We start from the raw sequence: 21,396 nt of genomic DNA on the forward strand, positions 1-21,396 counted from the left end.
TACTGAGGTCAGTTTTGGACATGTTGAATTTAAGATGTCCATGGGAAATCTAGTTCCAGATGCCCAATAGGCAAGTGGAGATGGGAGACTGGAGGTCAGCAGGGGTTAAAGCTGGGATAAGGGGATTTGAGAATCATCAGCATAGAGATGCTAACTGAATCCATGGGAGCTGGTAGAAGATCACCTACAGCAAAATTGTACAACGGGAGAAGAGGGCCCAGGACAGAGCTTTAGGGGACACCCACAGTGAGGAGAAGTAAGTAACCTGGATGAAGATCCAGCAAAAGAGACAGAAGGAATGGTCGTATAGGTAGGATGAGACCCAGGACAGGGTAGTATCCTGAAAACCCGGAGAGGAGAGAATATCAAAGAGAAAAGGGTGATCAACAGTGTCTAAGACTTCGGAGAGGGCAAGAAGAATGAGGATTGAGAAAAGGCCATTGGATTGGGCAGTTAAGAGATCACTGGTAACTTTGGAGAGAGCAGTTTTGGTTGAGTGATGAGGTCAGAAGCCAGACTGTAAAGAGTTAAGAAGAAAGTGAGAGGGAAGGAAGTGGAGGCACCTATTGTAGACAGCCTTCTTGGGAAGTTTGGCCACAAAAGGGAGGAGAGGTGTGGGATGAGCGCTAACAGGGCTGGATGGATCAAGGGAGGGTTTTTTTTTTTTTTTTGAGGATGAAGGACACATGGGCATGTTTGTAGGTAGTAGGGAAGGAGCCAGTGGACGGGGATACTGAAGATAAGGAAGAGTGAGGATGTTCGAGGAGATGGGATAGAATGGGGTCACTTGGGCACGTAGAAGGCTTTGCTTTGGCAAAGATTAGGGCCACCTCATGAGTGAGACGTGAGTGAAATAGAAGATAGTGGCAGAAGGCATCTGAGTGATAGCAGATAAGGAGGAAGGAAGAGGGAGCTCACTGCAAATGGCCTCAATTTTTCCAGTAAAATATGAGGCAAGGCTCTCAGCTGAGAGGGGGAGGGAAAGGGGAGCCATAGGAGGTCAGGGGTGGGAGGAGATTTGGAAGGGCCGCTGTGGAAGAGTGGGACAGTGAATCCATCAGGGAGGTGTGAGGGGATTGCCTTGTAGTGGCGAGGGCCCAATTGAGGTCACGTAACAAATTTGTAGTGGACCCAGTCAGCAGTTTTCTCCACCTTTGTTCAGCGGCACGTTTATAGGAGTGAAGGCAGCAGATGGTGGGAGTGATTCAAGGCTGAGGCTTGGTGGGGGCGAGATTGGTTCCATAAGGGGGCAAGGGACTCAGGGTTTAAGAGGGCAGTGTAGAGTTGAAGTGGTTCACCAAAGGCTCGGGATGGGAAAAGGAGACGTATAGTGAGCACAGGGGTGATGGCTTAGGGAAGAACTGAGGGGTTGAGAGATCAAAGATCATGGTATGAATGAAGAACAGGATGGGCGGGGTTACAAAACAGAGGTAGAGGTGAAATGACAATAGATAGTGATCCAATAAGGGAATTTCAGAGCTTATGGTCATGGAAGTGGTGCATTTGTGGCTGATGGCAAGAACAAGGGTATGGCCATCTCTGTGTGTGTAGCTGAGTTGGGGTGGAGTAGCAGTCCATGGGAAATAAGCAAGGTGAGGAACTGGGAGATTAGGGTGTTTGGGGGAGCATCTCCATGTATGCTGAAGTCCCCGAGTATGAGGACAGGAGTCGGGGAAGGGAGAAAGACTGGGAGCCAGGCCCTGAACTCATCCATGAATGAAGGACAGTAGCCTGGAGGTCAGGAGGCAACAGCTACCAGAACTTTGATTGGGATGAAATTCAGAGGGGAAGTTACTGAGCGATGGAAGGAGAGAAATGAGTCCAGAAGCGGCCATGGGGAGCAGGGAGTATCCCAACTCCCCCGCCTCGACCAGTGAATTGGGGGAATGAAAGTGCATCTAGTGCCAGGGAGGCTATGTTGTTGGGAGGGAGGCAGGAAATGGAAAGAGCGCAAAAGGAAACAATCGACAAAAGCAAGTTTGCCACCTAGCAAACAGGCATTGCAGAGAGCACAGTGGGCTCTCTAAAGCTGGGCAGCTTTAGAGTGAGTCATCAGAGGAGCGAGATTGGACTGGAGGGAAAACGAATGTGGGAGCACACAGCGGATAGTGAGCACGCTTGAACGATTTCCGGGGGTTCACAATCACTGGAACGCGGATAGATTGGCCCTCCACCCTAGGAGGAGGAGGAATGTGGCACTCAATGATGACATCGGGATCTTCTGGATCCTCTTCGACTGGGAGGCAGGACACCTGGGTTGATGAAATGGTGTTTTCTCCCCATTCCCCAGGGTCGGGAAACTGGTTGCCGACGGAAGTGCGTTTCTCCTCTCCGTCCTCTGACTGGAGAACCGGCATGGTGGAAAGGGGTGTTTCTTGTCCCACCTCTGATGTCTTGCCAAAACCCAAACTTGGATTACTCCCACCATCTGCCGGCTCTGCATTTATTCCCATGCTGCTGAGAAAATCACAAAACTGTGTTGACTGGGTCATCCACAAATCTGTTAAATCATCTCAACTGGGCCCTCACTGCAGCAAGGCATTCCTTCTACACCTCCCTAAAAAATTCAGTACATCAACTATTTCAAACCTTTTCAACCCTCAAGTCTCCAAAAGCATTTCCAACTTTAGCTGGGAATCTTGCCTCATACTCACCAAAAAAAAAACAAAAGAACAGTGAAGGCAGAATGCCACGGCTGGGAGAGACTTCAGCACACAAAGTCAGAGGTGGGAAGGTGCCCTGAACACACAAGTATCAGAGCCGCGAGAAGGAGGCTTAAGAGCCCAGTGTTACTTTTTCTGAGTCTGGTGAATCTGACACAAGATTTCCTCAGTTCTCCTCACTTCTCTTAGCTCACAGCCCCCACCCCAGAAACCTGGGCAAACAATTGTTCCCCACCCCCCAGTAACCAGACACTTGCAAGCACACAGTCACATTTAAGTTTTATTCAATGGAAGCGAACAAAGGAGAGAATCTGAGGAGCCCCAATGATAAGTTCCAACGATAAGAGAAAACTCCTGCCAGGGGCACCTCATCCACCGACCTGTTCTCACCAGGTCAGAAGCATGAATGAGAACAGGGGTGTACTTTTCTCCCCAGCTGCATGCCATGCCTTGGGGCTCTAAAGGAAGGGTATCTACTGGTAAAATGGCACTGGGGAGGGGGGGAGTAGCAGTCAAGCCTTAGGGATAGCTAGTGAGGTGTACAGGTTAGGTTCTAACTTAGGAATCTAAACTTGGGGACAGAAGCAGGAGACCCTACAAGGTCCTGGGGAAAGCATTTGGGGAGAGGCCGAGGAATCCCCTTTGCAGCACTGTTCCTGAGGAGGTGGGTCCAAGGGTCCACAGGACAAAGCACTAAGTCACAACACAGCATTAAGTAAGTAAGTAAGGGATCCCTTCTGCTTTGCTGGCGCTGGACAGCACAGTGGGCAAGAGTGGGCCCTTCTCTGGGAAGCAGAGAAAAGGAAGAAGAGATGGAAGCCGGCTCCACTGGCAATGCCCTGCTGGGGCATCAGCATCAACTAGTGGGGTCCAAGGCGGCAAAGGCCTGGAGACACGAGGGGTGGCCCACAGTCTTCCTTAATGGAAGGAGAAGGTTCCAGGGAACATGCTCAAGATGCTGACGAGCTGTCTGCTCGGCCCCAGAGGGTAGGACCAGGAGCACTGGCCAAGCAGCAGAGGCAGAATTGGGCTCCGGGCCTGGCATGGGCCCCAGCAGGGGAAGCCTAAAGTCGAAGTGGGATGACTACTTATCAGGGGCGCTGCTGCAGAGGGGATTCCTGGGGTGGGGGTCCTTCTCAGGCCCCCAACCCAGGCCAGCTCTGGGAGGAACACAGGCCAGCAGGAGGCCTGTGTTGCAGAGCAAGGAAAGTAGGGTTTATTTTTTTTTTTTCTCCAAAAAAAAATACAACCGACACTAATCAAAGTCAACTGAGGTGGGCACCTTAGTTTCCGGTGCTTGTGGGGGAGGGGGAGTGTCTGCACAGAGGGGGAGGGGCACCCTTCCCACCCTGAGGTTAGAACAACTGGATGTTGCCTTTGAGGCTATGTAGCTCATTCTGGGTCCACAGTGGGCCTTCCATGTTGGGGATTCTCAGGTCCAGGGAACTGGGGAGAGAACAGATGCTTCAAGCTTAGGGTGAGGTGGAGTGAGGGCCGGACCCAACCCAATGAAAGCCGTCCCAAAGTGGCCTGAGATGTCTCAGGAACCAGTGGGCTGGCTAGCTTGCACCTCATTGGAGGCCTTCAGGCAGAGCCTGGCTGCCCAGTCTGCTACCAGCCACGTGACCCAGGGCTGGGTCCTAAGAGATGGCAAATAGCAGAGGACTCTGGGAAGACTTATCTGAGCTGATGCCCAGAGAAGAAAGCCCGAGTGGGGAGATGATCAAAACAATAAACAAAACAGCACTAGGGCCTCAGATTAGACCTGGGAAGCTCCCTCCACCAAAGCAAGTTGGTGTCTACTCTGCAACTTAACCTCTGACAGAGCTACGGAGAGGTTAAGTGACTTGCTCACAGCCAGGATGTGTCATGCGGTGAGACTTGAACTCAGGGCTTCCAGCTCTCTTATGCCACAATGACTCTGCCGCCAACCAGGTCATTCAAAGTGCTACCAGGTGGCCAAGCTCTGACCGCCTGTCATGAACAATCTTGGTCAAAGAGAACAAATAACAAAACACACTTCCCTCTTCTCAGTAGAGGTGGGGGGCTATGGGTAAGGAATGTGGCATATGCTGGCGGACTCAGCTGCTAGGTCAATTTGTCTTACTTAACTGTTTTTCTTTCTTCAGTGGAGATGGGGAGGGGGGTGTCGTGGGGAGGAGGAAGGATGTACTGAGAAATGTCTGTGGTATCTCGACAAAAAATGCCAACAGAACATAAAAAAATAAAATCCTAAGCTTTGGAGCTGGAAGGGCCCATACCAAGGGGGAGGGGTAGCAAGAAGCTACCATCCAGGTGGGCCCCAGCAAGGCCCGGCCTGACTTTAGCTCCTCTTCCTCCCCAGATGGCCAGGCTGTGTCCCCAGCTCCTGGATGCCCGAGGCATCTTGAGGCCTTGGTGGTGTAGGGGTGTGGGGTGGGGGCCTGGGGGCAGGGGAGGCTCAGTTTCCCATGTGATTTTTCCTAGGGGAGGAGGATGGCTCCCTGGCTATCAGGGCAGCTAGCTGGCTGTGCCTACCACAAGAGGAAGTGGGCCTGGGCAGAGATACTCACCCAAATGTGGATGAATGCGGTCCATCATCCAGCCCACGGATCACAGGCTGGTCCATGACAGATATCAGGGTGTAGTTCTCCACCATCAGCTCATCAGGGTCGTCAGTCTGGCCTGGCATCTTACCCAGGGGCAATTCGCTCCAGTTGATGTCATCTAGATGAGAGGGATTAGAAGAGCTTGTGCTAGGAAGGAGCTTGGAAGTCAATCCCTCCATTTTACAGATTGAGAAACATGAGGCCCAGCCAGGGGAAGAAGCTTGGCCAGAGCAAAGTTGGGAAAGGCTACCCAGTCTCATGGAGTCATTTCCTGCCCCCTCTCCCCTCTGTGTCTTTCTGGCTCATCTCAGGCTCAGGAAGGTCTCACCTGGTCTTTCTCTCGAGGCCAGCAACTACCACTGGCTGGCTGGCCATCAACCTCCGCCCCCCCCGGAAGCCCCTTCCCCAGCCCTGCTCCGCACCCCCCACCCCAGCAGCCCTGAGGGCCCACCCAGAAACAAGTGCCTGGGGAGCTGAGAACAGCACCCCTCTAGTGTCTGACCCAGCACTTTCTGGGCCCCAAGCGTGCCAGTGACCGGGGCCCAGGAGCATGAGTGTGGCTGCAGCTGTGCCTCTGGGATGGGGGAGGGAGAGGGTGAGTGACATCGCCTCCTTCAGCCTTCCGGGTGCTTCTCTATCGTATCTGGGGGCCGGGCTATTAGCTGCCAATCCTCCTCTGGGTCTCCCGGGTTTAACTCGGGTCACAATAGTATGTTGCAAAAAGCACTGGTTTTGTAGTCAGAAGACCTGGGTTCGAATCCTGCTTCTGGCACGGACAGAGGTGTTCCCTCACCCAGAGGGGCCCAGCTCAAGCCCAGCCCTCCGGGGGTGGGGTGCGGCCTGTGCAGGTGAGCCATCACAGGCACCAGGCCTGGGCCCCTTACCTAAGCACAGCTGCCAGGGGGAGCCCTCCAAGCCGGCCTGCTTTTTAGCCAGCATCTCCGGAGTCTCTTTCAGTACCACCTCCTTCACTGGTTCTGGATCCACCTCCATCACTTCTGGTTCAGACGAATCTCCAGACTCGGTCTCCTCCTCCTCCTCCTCCTCCTCCTCCTCCTCCTCTTCCTCCTCTTCCCCCTCTTCCCCGGGCTGGCGATTCTTCTTCTTCTCCATCATGAGAGCCCGTTTCACCTGCCACTGAAGGCTCTCCAGGGTGTAGATGGGCCTGCGCAGGGAGCTAGTCCCTTCCACAGGCTTCCCGCTAGTGACAGGATTCCCGCCCTGGGTGTAGATGGTGCAGAGACACATGAGCTTCTCCTGCGAGTCCAGGGGTAGCTGGGGCTCCATGGCCTTCAGGATCCTGGGTAGAGGTTGGGGGGGGGGACACAAAGATGCTCAGGAAGTGGCCATCCCGTGGCCTCCCCGCCCCAGCCCTCTATGGCAAAAGAGAGCAGAGCAGGCTCGGAAGCGTGGCCCTGGGACTGCTCGGGGGCCAAGCCTTCACTTCCTGCTTCTCTCAGACCTTTCCAGCTGTCACTGGGCTCAGTGTCATTGTGTCTCTGGCTCCTCCAATGAACATTTTTTTTAAATGAAGGAAAAACCCCTTTCAGTCAGGGAAAATCACAGCCCTAAATCTTAAGTCTGTTTGAGTTTGGACAAGTCACTGTCTCTCTTGGGGCTTCAGTTCCCCTAGAAAAGGTAGAATGGGGGGGGAAGGGGGACTTCCTACTTGGGTAAGTCTCTGTCCCTGGGAGGGCAAACTGAGGGCTAAGATATGGGCCATAGCCCCCCAATCTCCAACCCGAGCCAACTGCAGCTGATCCCATTTGGGGCTTACAGTTGGAGAAGGTGGGGACTGGCCCAGCAGGTGGCATCCAGGCAAACATCAAGCAACTGGGACCAGTTCAAGGAGAATTTGCGAGGTCCCAACTTCCAGCTCTTACGGACTGACCTCTGGCTAGAGGTGAGGCGCTTCTGGCAGGGCCCTGAGGACAGAGAGAGATCCTGGTGCCCACCCCACCCTGCTGTCCAAGGAGCCCCCCCGCCTCAGGCTTGCAGGACAAACCCCAGAATCCTTAGCCTCAAAGCCTTTCTCTCTGGGGTAATAGCCCTGAGTGAGAAAAACAGCTTGAGGCTAAGAGGGGGACCCCCCAGTCACCAATGACCTTCCCATCTCGATCTTGCATGGCACTTAGCACTTTCCTCTTAATGTACTCTGGGACATACTTTCATCAGAAGGATAAGCTCAGAGAGGCTTACTCAACACCACATAGCCAAGGCAGGGCAAAGGCTGCCCCCCCCACATCTGCCTGCTTCTCCATTTACCATTTAACCTTCATTTTAGCCTTACTTATATCTAGGTCTCATTCCTCCTTAGACTGTGCCCTTCCTTCCTGAGGGCTCCTGGCTAAGCTCAGCAACTTCCCCAGTGCAAACCTCAGTAAAGGTGTATTTAAGGGAATTCAACCATGTTGGGTTGGGAGGAGGGAGATACTGCCTGTCCTCTCTAGGGGAGGCTGAGTTCAGGGGTCAGAGGGGAGATGTTCTCCATGCCACGCCTCATGGCATCTGCTCAGAAAGCAGGGCAGCTGGCACAAAGGGGAGGTAGGCAAAGGGGGAGACAGTAGAGAAGAGGCAGCCAGGGCCAGCCTCTGGCCCTCACCAGCAGGGGTATAGACCACCACAAGCTCGTTGATCCAACTGATGAGATAGGCTGGACGGATCCCTGTGTCCCCACAATCCGGTAGGGTTCTGAGCATCTTCTCCAGCAGGTCCTGGATGAATGGGTGGGTCTGCAGGCCCTTAATGAGGGGCTGCCAGAAGTTCGAGAAGGACCTCGGCATCAGAAGGCTCACCAGATTCAGGACTTCTAAGGGATGCAAGGCAGGAACAAGAGAAACGGAGGGCAGCTCAGCACCCAGAGCACAAGGCCCACTGGGCCCAGCAAAGCCCATCACCATGGCCCCCGGGCCAAGGCAGCTCCCTTCTCCAGCCCTCAGCAGCCTCCTTGGTAGAAAAAGAGAATTCCCTTCCAATTAGATCCTGTGAAGAACCGTGTGTGGGGGCGAGGGAAAACGGGGGTGCCCAGGCAGTAGGCACTGACCAGGGCTGGGGAGGTGGGGGAGGGCAATGCATGCTCAAGGAGCCTAGCCATGTCAGCCCAGGAGGGGGCGCTCACAGGCCCGCACCTGTTGGTTGGATCTTCAGAGCTTCCAGCTGCTCAATAGTAGGGATAAGGAAGCCTTCGTCAAGCAGGGTGTCCACCATGTAATTTCTGCAACAGGAAAAAATGCCAGGCTTGCTAACCTCGGGGGTGAGGAGGCAGGCTGAGGGGTTCTTTGCAACCCTGTTGGCTCGGTTAGAAGGGGGCCAGCCTCAATCTCTGGGAGGGGGCAGCCCAAAAGGAGGGACTCAGTGGGCAAGGGGACGGACTGACACGAGTATGCCCCGAGAGGGGTGACATTCACACAAATCTTGAAGGAGAACAGAGACAACCTGCATGGCCCAGAGAGGGGGAGGCAGCAGCCCTAGGCTACACAGCTTCTTGATTCCTCCTGTCCTACTCAGTTGTGTCGCCCCCTGTCCTACTCAACTCCCAAGCCTCAGTTTCCCCCTCTGTAAAACGAGGGCAATGGACTTGACAGCCTAGGGAGGGCCCTTCTTGGACCCTGTGATTCTTCTTGATCCTGTTCTCCACTCTGCGTCCAACTCCTACAGCTGGCAGGGTCCCTGGGCCCAAGGGGGAAGGGTGGCAGCCACCGGCCTCTGGAGTGAGTTTCCTTACCCCCAGTTACAAAGGAAGAAACTGAGCCTCAGAGAGATCAAACCATTTGCCCAAGATCACTCTGCTATTAAGTGTCAAGGCTTTAACCCCTTCAATTTACTGATGAGGAAACAGGCCCAGGGAGGGGAAGGTCCAACAGGTAGAAAGAGCCAGAGCAGCCAGAATTTGCACTCAAGTCCCTGCCTCTTGCTCCCTGATGCCCCCCCATACCGGTTGTCCTTGGATAGCTTCTTCAGGCGGCCCACCAGTCGTTCTACCTCACGGGTGGATTTGGTCCACAATTTCATGGCCTTGGGCAGCTGCCTTGAGCGCCGGAGCACCTGGTGGCAGAGAGGGCCCGGCTCAGGGATCTCCCAGTTGGTGAACCCTAGATGGTGGGTGAGCCCTGGACAATGGGCCAGAGTTCAAAGGCAGTCTGAGCACTCCCCACCATGGAAGGAGAAACCACATAGTAAGTGTTCGAGATATGCGGTACCCAGAGGACTGGACATCACCCAACTGCCAGTGCTCTGGTCTGAGGCCAGGGGGCCAGCTGCCAAGTTTGGCCCATCACCCACTGCTTTAGTTAGGCCTTCTGGGTAGGCAAAAAGGGTGAGGGAAAGGTGAAAATAGGCAGAACCCCTCCCTTTGAGAAAAGAGACAGTGTTCCTCTGTGTACAGGAGTCAGTGGGAGAAGCTGTACCCCAAAGGTCCCCAATGTACTCATAGCCCTCCAGCACTAACACCAACTCCCCGGCCACCCCGAGGCCAGCCCCCACGACCCTGTGACCACAAGAGCAGAGTCTGCCCTGCCTGAGCCAACTATACATAGCACCCCGGGAGCTGGGGGGGCTCAGCACCATTTAGGCCCTTCCACGCGTTGGCAATGGTCCGACTGCACCGGGCTTCTCCATCCTTCTGCTTAGCTCCCTCCTCAGGCGCTGGCTCAATCCAAGGGCTGCTGGACAGCGCCTCCCCTGAAGCCGGTGGGAGGCGACATGCAGCAACACAAGTTTATTTACCTTAAATTGTTGTTCTCCATAGGACACCAGCAGTTTCCGGATTTTCTCTAAAGAAAGAAAAATGACCCAAGGCCTGACTACTTGTGGTCCAGAGCTACTCTGGACACATTAGCACCAAATGGAAAGATGATGGAAGGGGCCCCTGGCCAGGTGTTTTAGACCTATGCTTGGTGGTCCTCCCTGCCTCAGATGGACACTTACACACACACACACACACACACACACACACACACACACACACACACACACACACGCGCGCGCGTATACACATATGTTTCAGCACACTGAAAAGAATCCTGGCCATGGCGAGAAAGGGCCTTGGCTTGCTTCTAGCAGCATGGGGGCTCCCTCACTACCTGGGGGGGCTGAGTGGGCCAGTACCTACGGGGCTGGTTCTATATGTGGTCCTCGCTCCTGTTGAACATGAGGAAGAGGTTTGAGATGACTGTCTGGCTCGAGCTCACGCTAAAGGCTCTGGATTTGGAGTCTCCTCATTCTGTCACTAGCTGTGTGACCTTGGGCAAATCTCCTTCCCTCTCTGGGCCTCAACAGGTTCTTGGTTTGATGACTTCAGCGGGGTGCCAGGCCTGGCCCAGTGCCTGCCCCCTCCCCTCCATGCACCATACCTTGCAGGTCCTTTTCTTTCTGAGCCTCTTCAGAAAGTGGCTCCTCCTGGGGAGGCTGTTCCTCCTCTTCCACCTCCTCCACCTCCTCCACCACGACCCCATCTTCGTCCTTCCCCATCTCTATCTCGCGGATACGCACCCCTGAATCCCAGGGCTCACCCAAGTTATTCCCCAACTGGCGGCACCAATAGGTCCGGCGAAGCCATTCCAAGACGAATTCGCAGCCTATGGGAGACAGGACGAGAGGCTCGTGGGGCCATTCCAGTCATAAGTTCTCCTCGGCCTTACTCCCACAAAGAATGTTTTCTCTTCTCCAGAAATGAGCACCCTACTCTACCCCTTGTCCTAAAGCCCCCCCCGCCTCGCCCCAAGCCCAGCCCCACTTCCAAACAGGGAACACATTACCTCTTCGGCAGGTACTCAGTCTAGGCAGATTCCTGTGAGTCAGATTGTGGCGAAGGTTCACGACCCACTCTGGGATGTGCATCTGTGGTGGGGAGAGAAAAGAAGAGATGGGAGAGAGAAGGCCAGGGAGGGAGAGGAAGGAGAGAGAGAAAGGAAAGAGGTGGTGGAGGGGACAGCAATAGGGAGGATGGAGGGGAGGGGGAGAAAGCCCCAGATGGGTCTAGAGCACGTTCCCTTACCTAGAACCTTGGCTTGCTCCCAAGAAGACCCTATTTTGGGCAGCTTCCCTGAAAACAGCTGCCTGCCCTGGCCCAGCAGGAGGCACTGCCCATCTGTTTACACACTACTGTGTGAAAAACTTGTCCGATGGGCACATGGCACCTCCTGGGGCCTTGCCTTCCTCTTCCCTTTGAAACCAAGAAAAAGCAACCTCACTTCTACTGTGCCAAGAACACTACAACAGAGCGTGTGAGAAAGTTACACTGGAAGCCAGGACTCCTGGGTCCTCACTAGGCTCGTTTGCATAGTTAACCAGGAGTGATCTATAATTTTCCCACGTACTCTTGGATTCTTGAACCCAGAACAGTGGGATTGGGGGGAGCGGGGCGGGAAATGCAGGTAATGGGGAGGTAGGTTTTGGTTCATCATAAGGATAAACTCCCAATCAGTAAGAACTGTTCCTGACTCTAGAGAGAGTGAGCTCTCCATCTCTGGAAGGCTCCAAAAAGTGACTGGATACTGGATGATCTTATCCACATGAAGGTTATAGAAGGGACTCTTGCTCTAGGTAGGGGGTTAAATTAGTAGCCCTCTGTGACCCTTCCAACCTTCCTGTTCTTGGTTTCTCGGACACCCTCCCCCGCCAGCCCTGTCCCTGGAGAGATGTAAGTATTGTGGTGGGTTCATGGCATGGCACATACCTCGTGGGCCAGGCGTCTCAGAGGAATGTTGATGATCTTTTGCTTGGGCTCAGTGATAAGATTCACAAACCTGGGAGTGGGAGAGAAGATGCCATGATTAGACCTTTGATTTAGTCAAATCATTCCAGCTGCTGTGTGGAAGATGGCCTGGGGAGGGATTAGACCATTTATGAGGCTCCTGCAATAACCCAGGAGGAGAGGATGAGGGGTCAAACTATGGGGGGAGGGGAAGGGAGGAAAGAGTTGAGAATGGCTCAATGGTTGCAAAGCTGAGTGATTGGTGTCCTGGACAAAAAAGGCAAGTGTGGACCAGGGTGGGGTAGAAGAGGGCAGCAGGTCAGAAGGAAGCTCTAGTCTGGAGAAGCTGAAGATGGAGCGAGAGCAGCCCAGAGGCAGGCTGGGACCAGAGATGTAGGACTCCTCTGCACTGGGAGCTGAGAGGGCCTTGGGGGCTGTCCACAGTTAGGAGTGATATGGGGGAGGCTCCAGTAAAGGAACCTGAAAAGGCAGAGCCTGCTAGGAGGGAGGAGAAGGAGGAGGATGGGGCCGTCAATTAAGAGATCAGCGGGCACTTTGGAGAGTAGCTTCACTTGGGGAATAAGATCTAGTCACACTGCAAAGGGGTGAAGAAGGAGAGAGGTGTGGCTAGATTTTCTGGGAGTTTGATAGTGAAAAGAATGGCAGCTTAAGAGGAATCAAGTGAGGGAGGGTTTGTTGGGGAGGCCTGCCCATGTCTGTCAGCCACTAAAGATGAATGAGAGAGGATGGTGGTATATTGGAGGGGAAGTGACTTGGCCAAGGCCATGCAGGCACGAAGCAGCTGGGGCTGCCAAGCCTCGAGGTAAGCCTGCCTCTCCCCAATCCTTGCTATTCCAGAGGCCCTCTGTGGAAGCCCCCCCCAGGCTTACCTGACCAAGGCCATCCCATAGAGGAGCACGAGCTCCTGGGTGCCCAAGGAAGAAGTTCCATCCAGGAGTTTGCAAAGCACCAGATCTGTTGTGCAGGCCACAGCCAGAGGGAGGTTGTTGCTGCACCTGAAAGGGGAAGACTCAATTAGAGTGGCCTTCCACCCAAGGGCTTTTATGACACAGACAAAACTCATTGTGCCCCCTCCCCCTCCCCAGGAACAGCTAAATCCCCTTCAATGAGAACAGAGGTAATTGCCCCTGCTCTCCAGAAGGGGAGCCAGAGAGCTGAGGAGATCTCCTCCTCCCCCTCCCTAGGAACATCTAAATCCCCTTCAATGGGAACAGAGGTAATTGCCCCTGCTCTCCAGAAGGGGAGCCAGAGAGCTGAGGAGATCTCCTCCTCCCCCTGCCGAAGAACATCTAAATCCCCTTCAACGGGAACAGAGGTAATTGCCCCTGCTATTCAGAAGGGGAGCCAGAGAGCTGAGGAGATGTGACCAAGGCAGTGATGCTTGGTTGCCTAGCGACCCTTGGTTGCTTAGAAACCTCACTGCACCCAGGGATTAGCGCAGAAAGAACAAATGCAGGGGTGGAAGAGGGAGAAGGGAGGGGGCCTCTGCAGATGGGCACAGGGAAGGCTGGCTTCCTTTATATTCACTCCCAAGGTCCCCGGGGTAGCCATTTTAACGGCTTCTCTATCAATTCTACTCCTAGGCACTCCTGCTTTGTAAATCGAGGGGGCTGACCCCATGCCATTTCTAAGGTTCCAACTAGCTCAGCCTGTCCTCAAAGACCTCTCTGAAGGCTGCTCCCTGCGAAAAAGGGCCCCAAGATTGCATTCTATCAGCCTAGCCAATGACACCTCAATGGCACTACTGTACCCTCCACCTGGCATTAATATGTGTCTTTGGCCACTGAGATCAGAGTTCTGAAACTTGAAAGGATCTCAAAGGCCAGAGAGGGAAACTGAGGACCAGAGACGTGACTCTTACAGGCCAAGGGCTATGCAGCTAGTGAGTAAATGTCAGAGGTGGGACTTTCCCTCAGGGAAAAGAGTCACTCTCTTTTCACTGTACCAAGTTTTCCCCATGCCCATGCCCCTCAAGAGAATGGAAGCTGTTAAAATCTTTGCCTTTCCTTATCACCTAGGCTAGGAAATTTTTCTGAATACTTGGGTGATCAGAAGGCACCATTTCTCATACCAGATGGATGAGTCGGGTTCAGATAGGACCATTTACCAACCTTTTATTTTTTTGGGGGGGGAATCTTTTTTAGGGGGCTAGGAAATCTTTTTGAATACTCAGGTGATTAGAAGGTACCATTTCTCACACCAGATGGGTAAGTGGGATTCAGGTAGGACCACTTCCCAACTTTTCATTTTTTTTGGGGGGGGAGGGTGTAAAGAATAAGGCCTAGGAATGCTTAGTGACCAAGGTCACACCTGTTATAATCATCAGAGGTCAGACTTTGAAGCCAGGTCTGCGTACGTGGCTTTATACAGAGGCTTTCTCCATGGCTGGAGAGCCCTCCCTCTTCACCTCCACTTTGTACAATCCCCAGCTGCTTTTCCAGCTGTTAGTGGTGTGCTGGGCAACAGAGCTGGCGCCTGAGTCAGGGTTCAAATTCTGCCTCTGATACTCCCTAGTTGCCTGATCCTTACAAAGTCACTCAATTCCTCTGAACCTCAGTTTCCCCATCCCCAGCCTTTAATGAGATGCTTGTAAAGAGCTTTGGAAACCACAAAAATGTGAGCTACTGTTCGTACATCTTAGTGCAGTTGTGAGCTTAGATGGCTTACAACTGCATTAAGACTTCTAGGATACCCTGTAAATTATAGATAATTATAGGAATCTGCTGCCTCCCCAGCTATTGGAGTTAAGGGTCTGTTTTGCTTTTGTCTTTGCACAGTGTCTGGCCTTAAGAGAAAGGAAGTATGGTACACAAAATCTGGAGGAAGAAATGTGGGTTCAAATGCCATCCTTTGTTTCTTGTTATTTGTGTGACTGACCCTGGGCAGGTCAATTACCCACTTCAGGCCTCAGTTTCCCCCTCCCTGGCTCCACTGCTTTGGGATTTTGCTGGCCCTCTCCACCCGCCTTCAGCTTCCTGTTGGTGCACTGTCTTTCCCTCGGAGAGGGACTGGCTTTGTTCTTATCTGTATCTTCCTATCTAGAGCTTAGCACAGTGCAAGGAGCAGGAGCTTAATAAATGTTTATTGATTGATTGACTCGATGACTTTTGAGGTCTCTCCCAGCTCTAAGTCCTATGTGTGATCTGTGACCAATTACTTTACCTCTTTGTGGCTTCAGTTTCCGGAACTGTAAAACTGGAGGAGGAGAGGGGGTCAGACTACAGCTAGGATGCTGCATGTAACCTAGGGCAAGTCCCTCCCCCTCCCTAGACTTGTTTTTCCCCTCTTGGGTAAAATGAGGGAGGTGGAATTGCTGGCTTCCAAGACTCCTTCCACCAGCTATGGTTCTAGATAGCATAATATTTACTGATTAATTCTAACTAGGGGTAGGTGGGGAACAGCTCAGATGGTGGGGTGGGGGACTCGGGCAGAGACTACGCAGGTTGCTTTAGGGAGGATGGGGGTGGGGCAGTGCACATTGCCCACTGCTGAATTGCTGATGCTGGCAGGACCCATTTCTATTATGGGTTGGATAGGAGCAAGATGGGGGCGGGCCCGCGGGCAAGGACCAATCAGGGATTTAAGGAACCATTCAAACCGTCCCCACCTGTTGTGGGCTGGGGGGCTTCTTTGTCTCCAATTTGGGGGTTCAGCCTTAGACTGCAGTCTAGGGGAAATGCTAAGATCCAGGTGGGAGGGGGGAGTAGCTAAGATGGAGGAGGGGGGAGGGGTTGGGCAGGGATGACATAAAGTTGCTTTTGGAGCATGCGGGGTACAATGCACATTGCGGTATTGCAGATGCTGGCAGTGCCCACTTATAATATGGGCCAGGTGTGACAAAGAAAGAGGCAGACCATCGGGCAGAGTCCAAACCCCGATTTAGGGAGTCCTTCAACCTCTCCCATAGCCTTTGTTATGGGGGGCTTCCTTTGTCTCTGCTTTGGGTATTGGGGTCTGGAGGCAAGGCACGGCACAGGTGGGAGAAGGGAGGAGGAAAGTCAGTGGGGAGGGGGGAGTAGCTCAGATGGAAGGGGGCGGGGCTTGGGTAGGGATGACATAGAGCTGCTTTTGGAGCATGCGGGGTACAGCGCGCATTGCGGCATTGCCGCATTGCGGAGGCTAGCAGAGCTCAAGTATAAGATGGGCCGGGTGAGACAAAGATGGGGGTGGGACTTCAGGCAATGGCCAATGAGAGATAAGAAGACATTCACACCCACCCTTCTTTTGTGGGTGTTGGGGGGGCTCCTTTGTCTCTGCTTTGGGGGTTCAAGCCAAAGCCCAGGTGGGAGGAGAGAGGAGGAAGATCAGTTGGGAGGGGGGAATAGCTCAGATGGGGAGGAGGGGGAATCTGGGCAAGGATGACATATTCGGTTGCTTCTGGAGCATGCGGGGTACAATTGCCGCATTGCAGATTCCCGCATTCACAATATGGGCTGGGTGGGACAAAGAAGGGGGCGGCTCCCCCCCCCCAGCAGGGGAAAATCAGAGATTTATGGGGCCATTACCCCTACAATCTTTGTGGGTGGGTGGGGCTCCTTTGTCCCCATTTTGGTGGTCTGGGCCAGGATTGAGGATGGGGGGGGCAAGGCCAAAGTGGTGAAGGATAGAGTAGCTCGTTTGGGGAGGTGGGGGAGAGGGAGTTATGACACAGAAGGCTGCTCCTGGAAGGATGCGGGGTACAACGCGTATTGGGGATGCTGGCAAGCCCTTTTATTACTTGGGCTAGGTCTAACAAAGAACAGGGAGAGCCCTGGGGCAGGGACCAATAAGAGATTTAGGGAGCCCTTCTCCCCTAGACGTCGGTGGGGTTCCTTTGTCTACTCTTTGGGGGTTCGGGTCTGGGGGAGACGCCCCGACCCGGTGGGGGGGAAAATCAAGGTCCCAGCCATATCATGTCCACCCAGCCTTCTCCGGCCCTGCCTTGCCCCGCGGTCCCTTTCGAGCTGCTCCCTTCTTCCTCCCTCCCTCCCCGCCTCCCCGCCTGTCTGCCTGCCTGACTCCCTAGCGCCAGCCAGCCGGCCGATCGGCCCGGGGCGCGTCTCCCGCTGCTCACCTGCTCTTCCAAGCCGACACTCGGTTGAGCGCATGTCGCTGCAGCTCGGGGTCCGAGCAGAAGAGGTAAACCATGACCTGCTCCCACTCGGCCTTACTGCGCCAAGCCACCACATTGTGGCTGGCCACCTGCACGGCTTCCACCTTGGGTTCCTGGGGTGGCGGCATTGGTTCAGATTTCCTTTTCCGCTGCCAGAGCGTTCCTAAGGGCGCTGGTGCTGGTACTGGTGCACGCCGGGGCACCTCGTCCTGCTCTTGCATGCCCGCCAGAGCACTAGCTGTCAGCAGTCGGTTCACCCAGGGCGGAACGACGCCGCGTTCCGCCCAGGGCAGAGCGGCCTCCGGCCTGACTCCACCCCGTCGTCGGAGCCCGCGCCTCCGCCGCACTCGCAAGAGCATTCGCCTCCGCATGCCCCGCCTCTGCTCCTGCGACGAGCCCCGCCCACGCCGCAGCCGCATCCGCCAGCGAAGGCGCCGCCACCAATGACAGCAGATGAACTGAAGCCACGCCCTCCTCCGGGCCGTGCGCCGCTCCCGAAGCCCGAGGGAAGCTGCCTGGGGCTGCGGAGTCGCCGGAAGAGCCGGGGTGCGCGCCCGCGAGCCGCGGGAGCGAGTGGCAAAGCAGGCGGCCCGACACATGGCGCCCGCGCCGGGCCCGCGCATTGCGGACTCTGGGCTAGGCGGGTGGAGCGGGTAGAGAAGGACGCTTGGCGGCTCTCGAACAGCTCCCCTGGAAACCTAGGCCTCCATGCGTGCCTACCTGAGAGTCGTTGGTCAATCACTGCCCTTCCCTAGGCCTTCATTTGCTCCTACGTGGTAGCTGGCCTAGCTGGCCTCTCAGGCCCCTTCCAGCTCTACATCTGTATTCCCCTGTGTGACCTTCACCAAGTCACTGCCCCTCCTCGGGCTTCAGTTTGGTCGAAAAATGAGAGCCATGGACTAGAAAGCCTCCGAAGCTCCTTCCACCTCCAAAGCCAGCTCCTAACTGTGTGACCTTGAACAAGTCACTTCCCTTTCCTAGGTCTCAAGGTCCTCTCTTCCATATAAGGGGACATGACCTCTGAAGTCACTTCCGGCTCTAGCAGTCTCTGCTCCTGTATCTTCTTTGCTGGAGCCCCCTGCATGCAGCGCCCTGTAATCATATGCATCTCCTACTGTCTGGTCCTGGCCTTCTCCCTCTTACTTACTTTACGTGGTGAGCTCGTCAGCCCCCTTAGATTGCATTACCGTCTCTGTGCTGATGATTAAAAAAATCTACCAATCCTGCCCCGACCTCTCTGCTGTTCTCCAATCTTGTGTCTCCAACAGCCTTTCAGACATCTTGAATTAGATGGCCGGTAGATATCTTGAGGGGCACTAGGTGGCGCAGTGGATAGAGCTCCCAGGACTGGAGTCAGGAAGATTCCTTGTGAGTTCCAATCCTAAATCCCACCTCAGATACATCCTAGCTGTGTGATCCTGGACAAGTCACTTGACCCTGTTTGCCTCAATTTCCTCATCTGTAAAATGAGGTGGAGAAGGAAGAGTCAGACTCGACTGAACAACAAGATATCTTAGACTAAATTTGTCCAAAATGGAGCTCCTTATATGTTTCCCCTTAAACCTTCCCTGCCTCCTACCTTCCCTATTACTGTAAAGGGCACCACCCTCCTCCCAGTTCCTGAGGCTCTCAACCTAGATAGTTATCCTGGACCCCTCACTATCTCTCACCAAAATCCCCCTCCCCCATCCGACCTGTTTTCAAGTCCTGCCATTTTCATCTTTGCAGTTTCTCTGGAATGTGCTCCCTCCTCTCCTCTGACACTACCAGCACTCAGGTCCAGGCCCTTATCACCTCACCCCTGGCAATAGCCTGCTTGGGGAGGGGGGGAAGTCAGCCTGTCTCAAGTCTCTCCATACTCTAATCCATCCTCTATTCAACACCAACATGATTTTCTTAAACAAACAACAGCAATCTAACCTTAATCACTAAATGGGTGTTGCCTCAGTCAAACTGAGGTTTAACTAAGGTTAAAGACCTTAGCTTGAAAAGGCCGAGGTCTCCTTACTGCATCTAGTGCCATCTCCAGTCATCTTGATTCATATCTTGTCACTGGATCTTGTCACTGGACCCAGATGGTTCTGGAGGAGAGAGTGAGGCTGGTGACTTTGCACAGCCCTCCCTTACTCTGAAATCCAATTCACTTGCAAGTGGTATCACCTTCCAGATGTCATGGTCCTTTTTAAGAACAAAGGGCAAACAACAATGATTTTCCCAAAGCACAGTTCCTGTCATGTCAAACCCCCCCCCCCCACTCAATAAACTCCAGCGATTCACCATTTCCTCCAGGAGCAAATACAGAATGCTCTGTTGATATTCCAAGCCCTTCATCCCCCAGACCCCTCCTACCTTTCCAGTCTTCTCACACCTTACTCCTCTACACCTACTCTTCCATCTCAGCATTTGTCATAAGGTCCCTTTGAGCTCTGACCTTCTATATCCTAAGGTCCCTTTCCAGCTCTGAAATTGTGTTCTAAGGTCCCTTCCAGCTCTGAAGCTTTATATTCCAAGATTCCTCCCAGCTCTACTATTCTCCATTTTAAAGTCCCTCTCTCCCATATTCTCTTGCCTTCAGATGTCTTCCAGCTCTGTCTGTAATCAAAAGTCCCTACGATCCCTAGTCAGTTCGTCTTGTAAGGCTCCTTCCAGTTCTTACATTCTATGTCTTGAAGTTCCTCAGAGCTCTGACGTTCTCTCTTTTGTGTTTCCCTTCAGTTCTTCCCACCTCTCTTCTTTGGTTCCTCCCACCCTGACTTTCTCTGGTCTATACTCTTCCCAGTTCTAGCATTCTATGTTCTAAGGTCTCCTCCAAATCTCACAGCCTGTGCTCTAAAGTCCCACCTGGCTCTGCCGTTTTTCTGTTTTATGGAGACTGGGTGGAACAATTGAAGCTGAATTCAACCATTTTGTTGTTATTGTTGTTTATTCGTTCAGTCCTACCCAAGTCTTCATGACCCCATGGATCACAGCACACCAGGCCTTTCTATCCTCCACTATCTTCTGAAGACTCTCCAAGCTCATGCTCATTGCTTCCATGACACTATCTATCCATCTCATCTTCTGCCATCCCCTTTACTTTCTGCCTTCAATCTTTCCCAACATCAGGGTCTTTTCCAATGAAAAGTCTGGGTCTTCTCCTGTCTTCTCATTTGCTTTGTGTCAAACACTGTGCTAGGCACTGTGAATACAGAAGCCCTCCAAAGGTGTCTGTCTTCAAGGAGCATCTGTTCTGTTGGTGCTAAACCGCATATTCATAGAACATTCAATATAAAATCTATAAAAAGTAGGTGAGAGGCAATTTCTGGGGAGACAGTCTGAGTCACTGGCAGAACTGAGACAGGTCCCGTATAGAATATGGCACCTGACTTGAGTCAGCCTCAACAAAAGTCATTCCATGAGGAGGGGATGCTTTCTACGGATGAGTCCCAGCCTGCGCAAAGGCAAGGAAACTAAATGTCACCTGCACCCTACTCCACCCCCAGTTTCCCTGGCCCAGGGATTCTACCTGAGCTTGATAACAGAGCTAGGCAGGAAACCAAGAGGAGGGGTGGATTAACCCCAACGTGTGTGAAGAGGTTCCAGGAGAAATCCAGTCCTGGCCCAAACTCAAGAATGTCTCATCACAGCCCTATGGAAGAGAGCCAGCTGGAAACCTCGGGCACTTGAATGATCCTAGGCAAGTCTCTGCCTCTCTGTGGGCCTCAGTTTCTTCCTCTGTAAAATGAAGTTGCTGCTAGCTCAAGGTCACAATCCTAATTAATAGTTAACAGGACAAACTGGCAGGACCAGTAGTCAAGTCCAAAGGATCTCTTTGCCTGACCTTTCTGGTGTATGTGTGTGTGTGTGTGTGTGTGTGTGTGTGTGTGTGTGTGTGTATGTGTCCAAGTGTGTGTTGGGCCGGGGTGCTCTGTGCAGGACAGGGAGGGAATTGTCTCACCTCTCACTGGGAATCCTGATAAACTCATTCACACTAAGTAACTAGGGTTCCTCCCATGCTCCTCTACCCTAGAGTTGTGAGGGCTGTCACATTTTAAAAGAGCAAGTGTAATTCTTAGCTGCCAAGTCTCTCTAAGGGTAGACTTTTAGACATCAGTCAGGGAGATATAGGGCTGGTAGTGGAATAATATTTCAAGCAACCCTCAGACTCCAGCAGATGTGCCTGTGTGTAAGGCCATACTGTGCCAACAGGCCTCCTGGGTACCCTCCAAAGCTTCCTGAAGGTTGGAGAAGCCATGTTGGAACTCAGGCTCTTTGGGGGCAGCAGTGTGAGGAAGGAGCAAGGGCTAGGCCTTGGAGTCACTAGGCCTCACCAGGAATTCTGCCCTCTTTCGCTTAATG

At 53.4% G+C, this 21,396-nt stretch overlaps 1 protein-coding gene and 1 pseudogene across 2 annotated transcripts; one reads left to right on the plus strand and one right to left on the minus strand.

Moving 5' to 3' along the window:
• Nucleotides 1-2,929: 2,929 nt before the first annotated feature.
• Nucleotides 2,930-17,429, minus strand: LAS1L (LAS1 like, ribosome biogenesis factor). 2 transcript variants are annotated; one of them, XM_027842670.1, is made up of 13 exons: nt 17,020-17,429; nt 12,836-12,961; nt 11,928-11,997; nt 11,008-11,089; nt 10,603-10,827; nt 9,977-10,023; nt 9,186-9,295; nt 8,380-8,465; nt 7,854-8,060; nt 7,029-7,176; nt 6,136-6,551; nt 5,216-5,369; nt 2,930-4,109 (listed from the first exon to the last, which is right to left on the minus strand). In XM_027842670.1, exons 1-13 carry the CDS (start codon nt 17,427-17,429, stop codon nt 4,019-4,021), a joined length of 2,172 nt encoding a protein of 723 aa, XP_027698471.1. In that variant the 3' UTR covers nt 2,930-4,018. The 2 variants fall into 2 exon arrangements, with proteins under 2 accessions (XP_027698471.1, XP_027698472.1); XM_027842671.1 differs by having other exon boundaries at nt 10,762-10,827; nt 17,020-17,363.
• Nucleotides 17,430-18,071: 642 nt separating this feature from the next.
• LOC114028445 overlaps nt 18,072-21,396 on the plus strand; it is a 144,416-nt pseudogene continuing 141,091 nt past the window's right edge.

The sequence above is a fragment of the Vombatus ursinus genome, unplaced genomic scaffold, assembly GCF_900497805.2.
Source record: "Vombatus ursinus unplaced genomic scaffold, bare-nosed wombat genome assembly UNPS02014882.1, whole genome shotgun sequence".
Classification (NCBI taxonomy): domain Eukaryota; kingdom Metazoa; phylum Chordata; class Mammalia; order Diprotodontia; family Vombatidae; genus Vombatus; species Vombatus ursinus.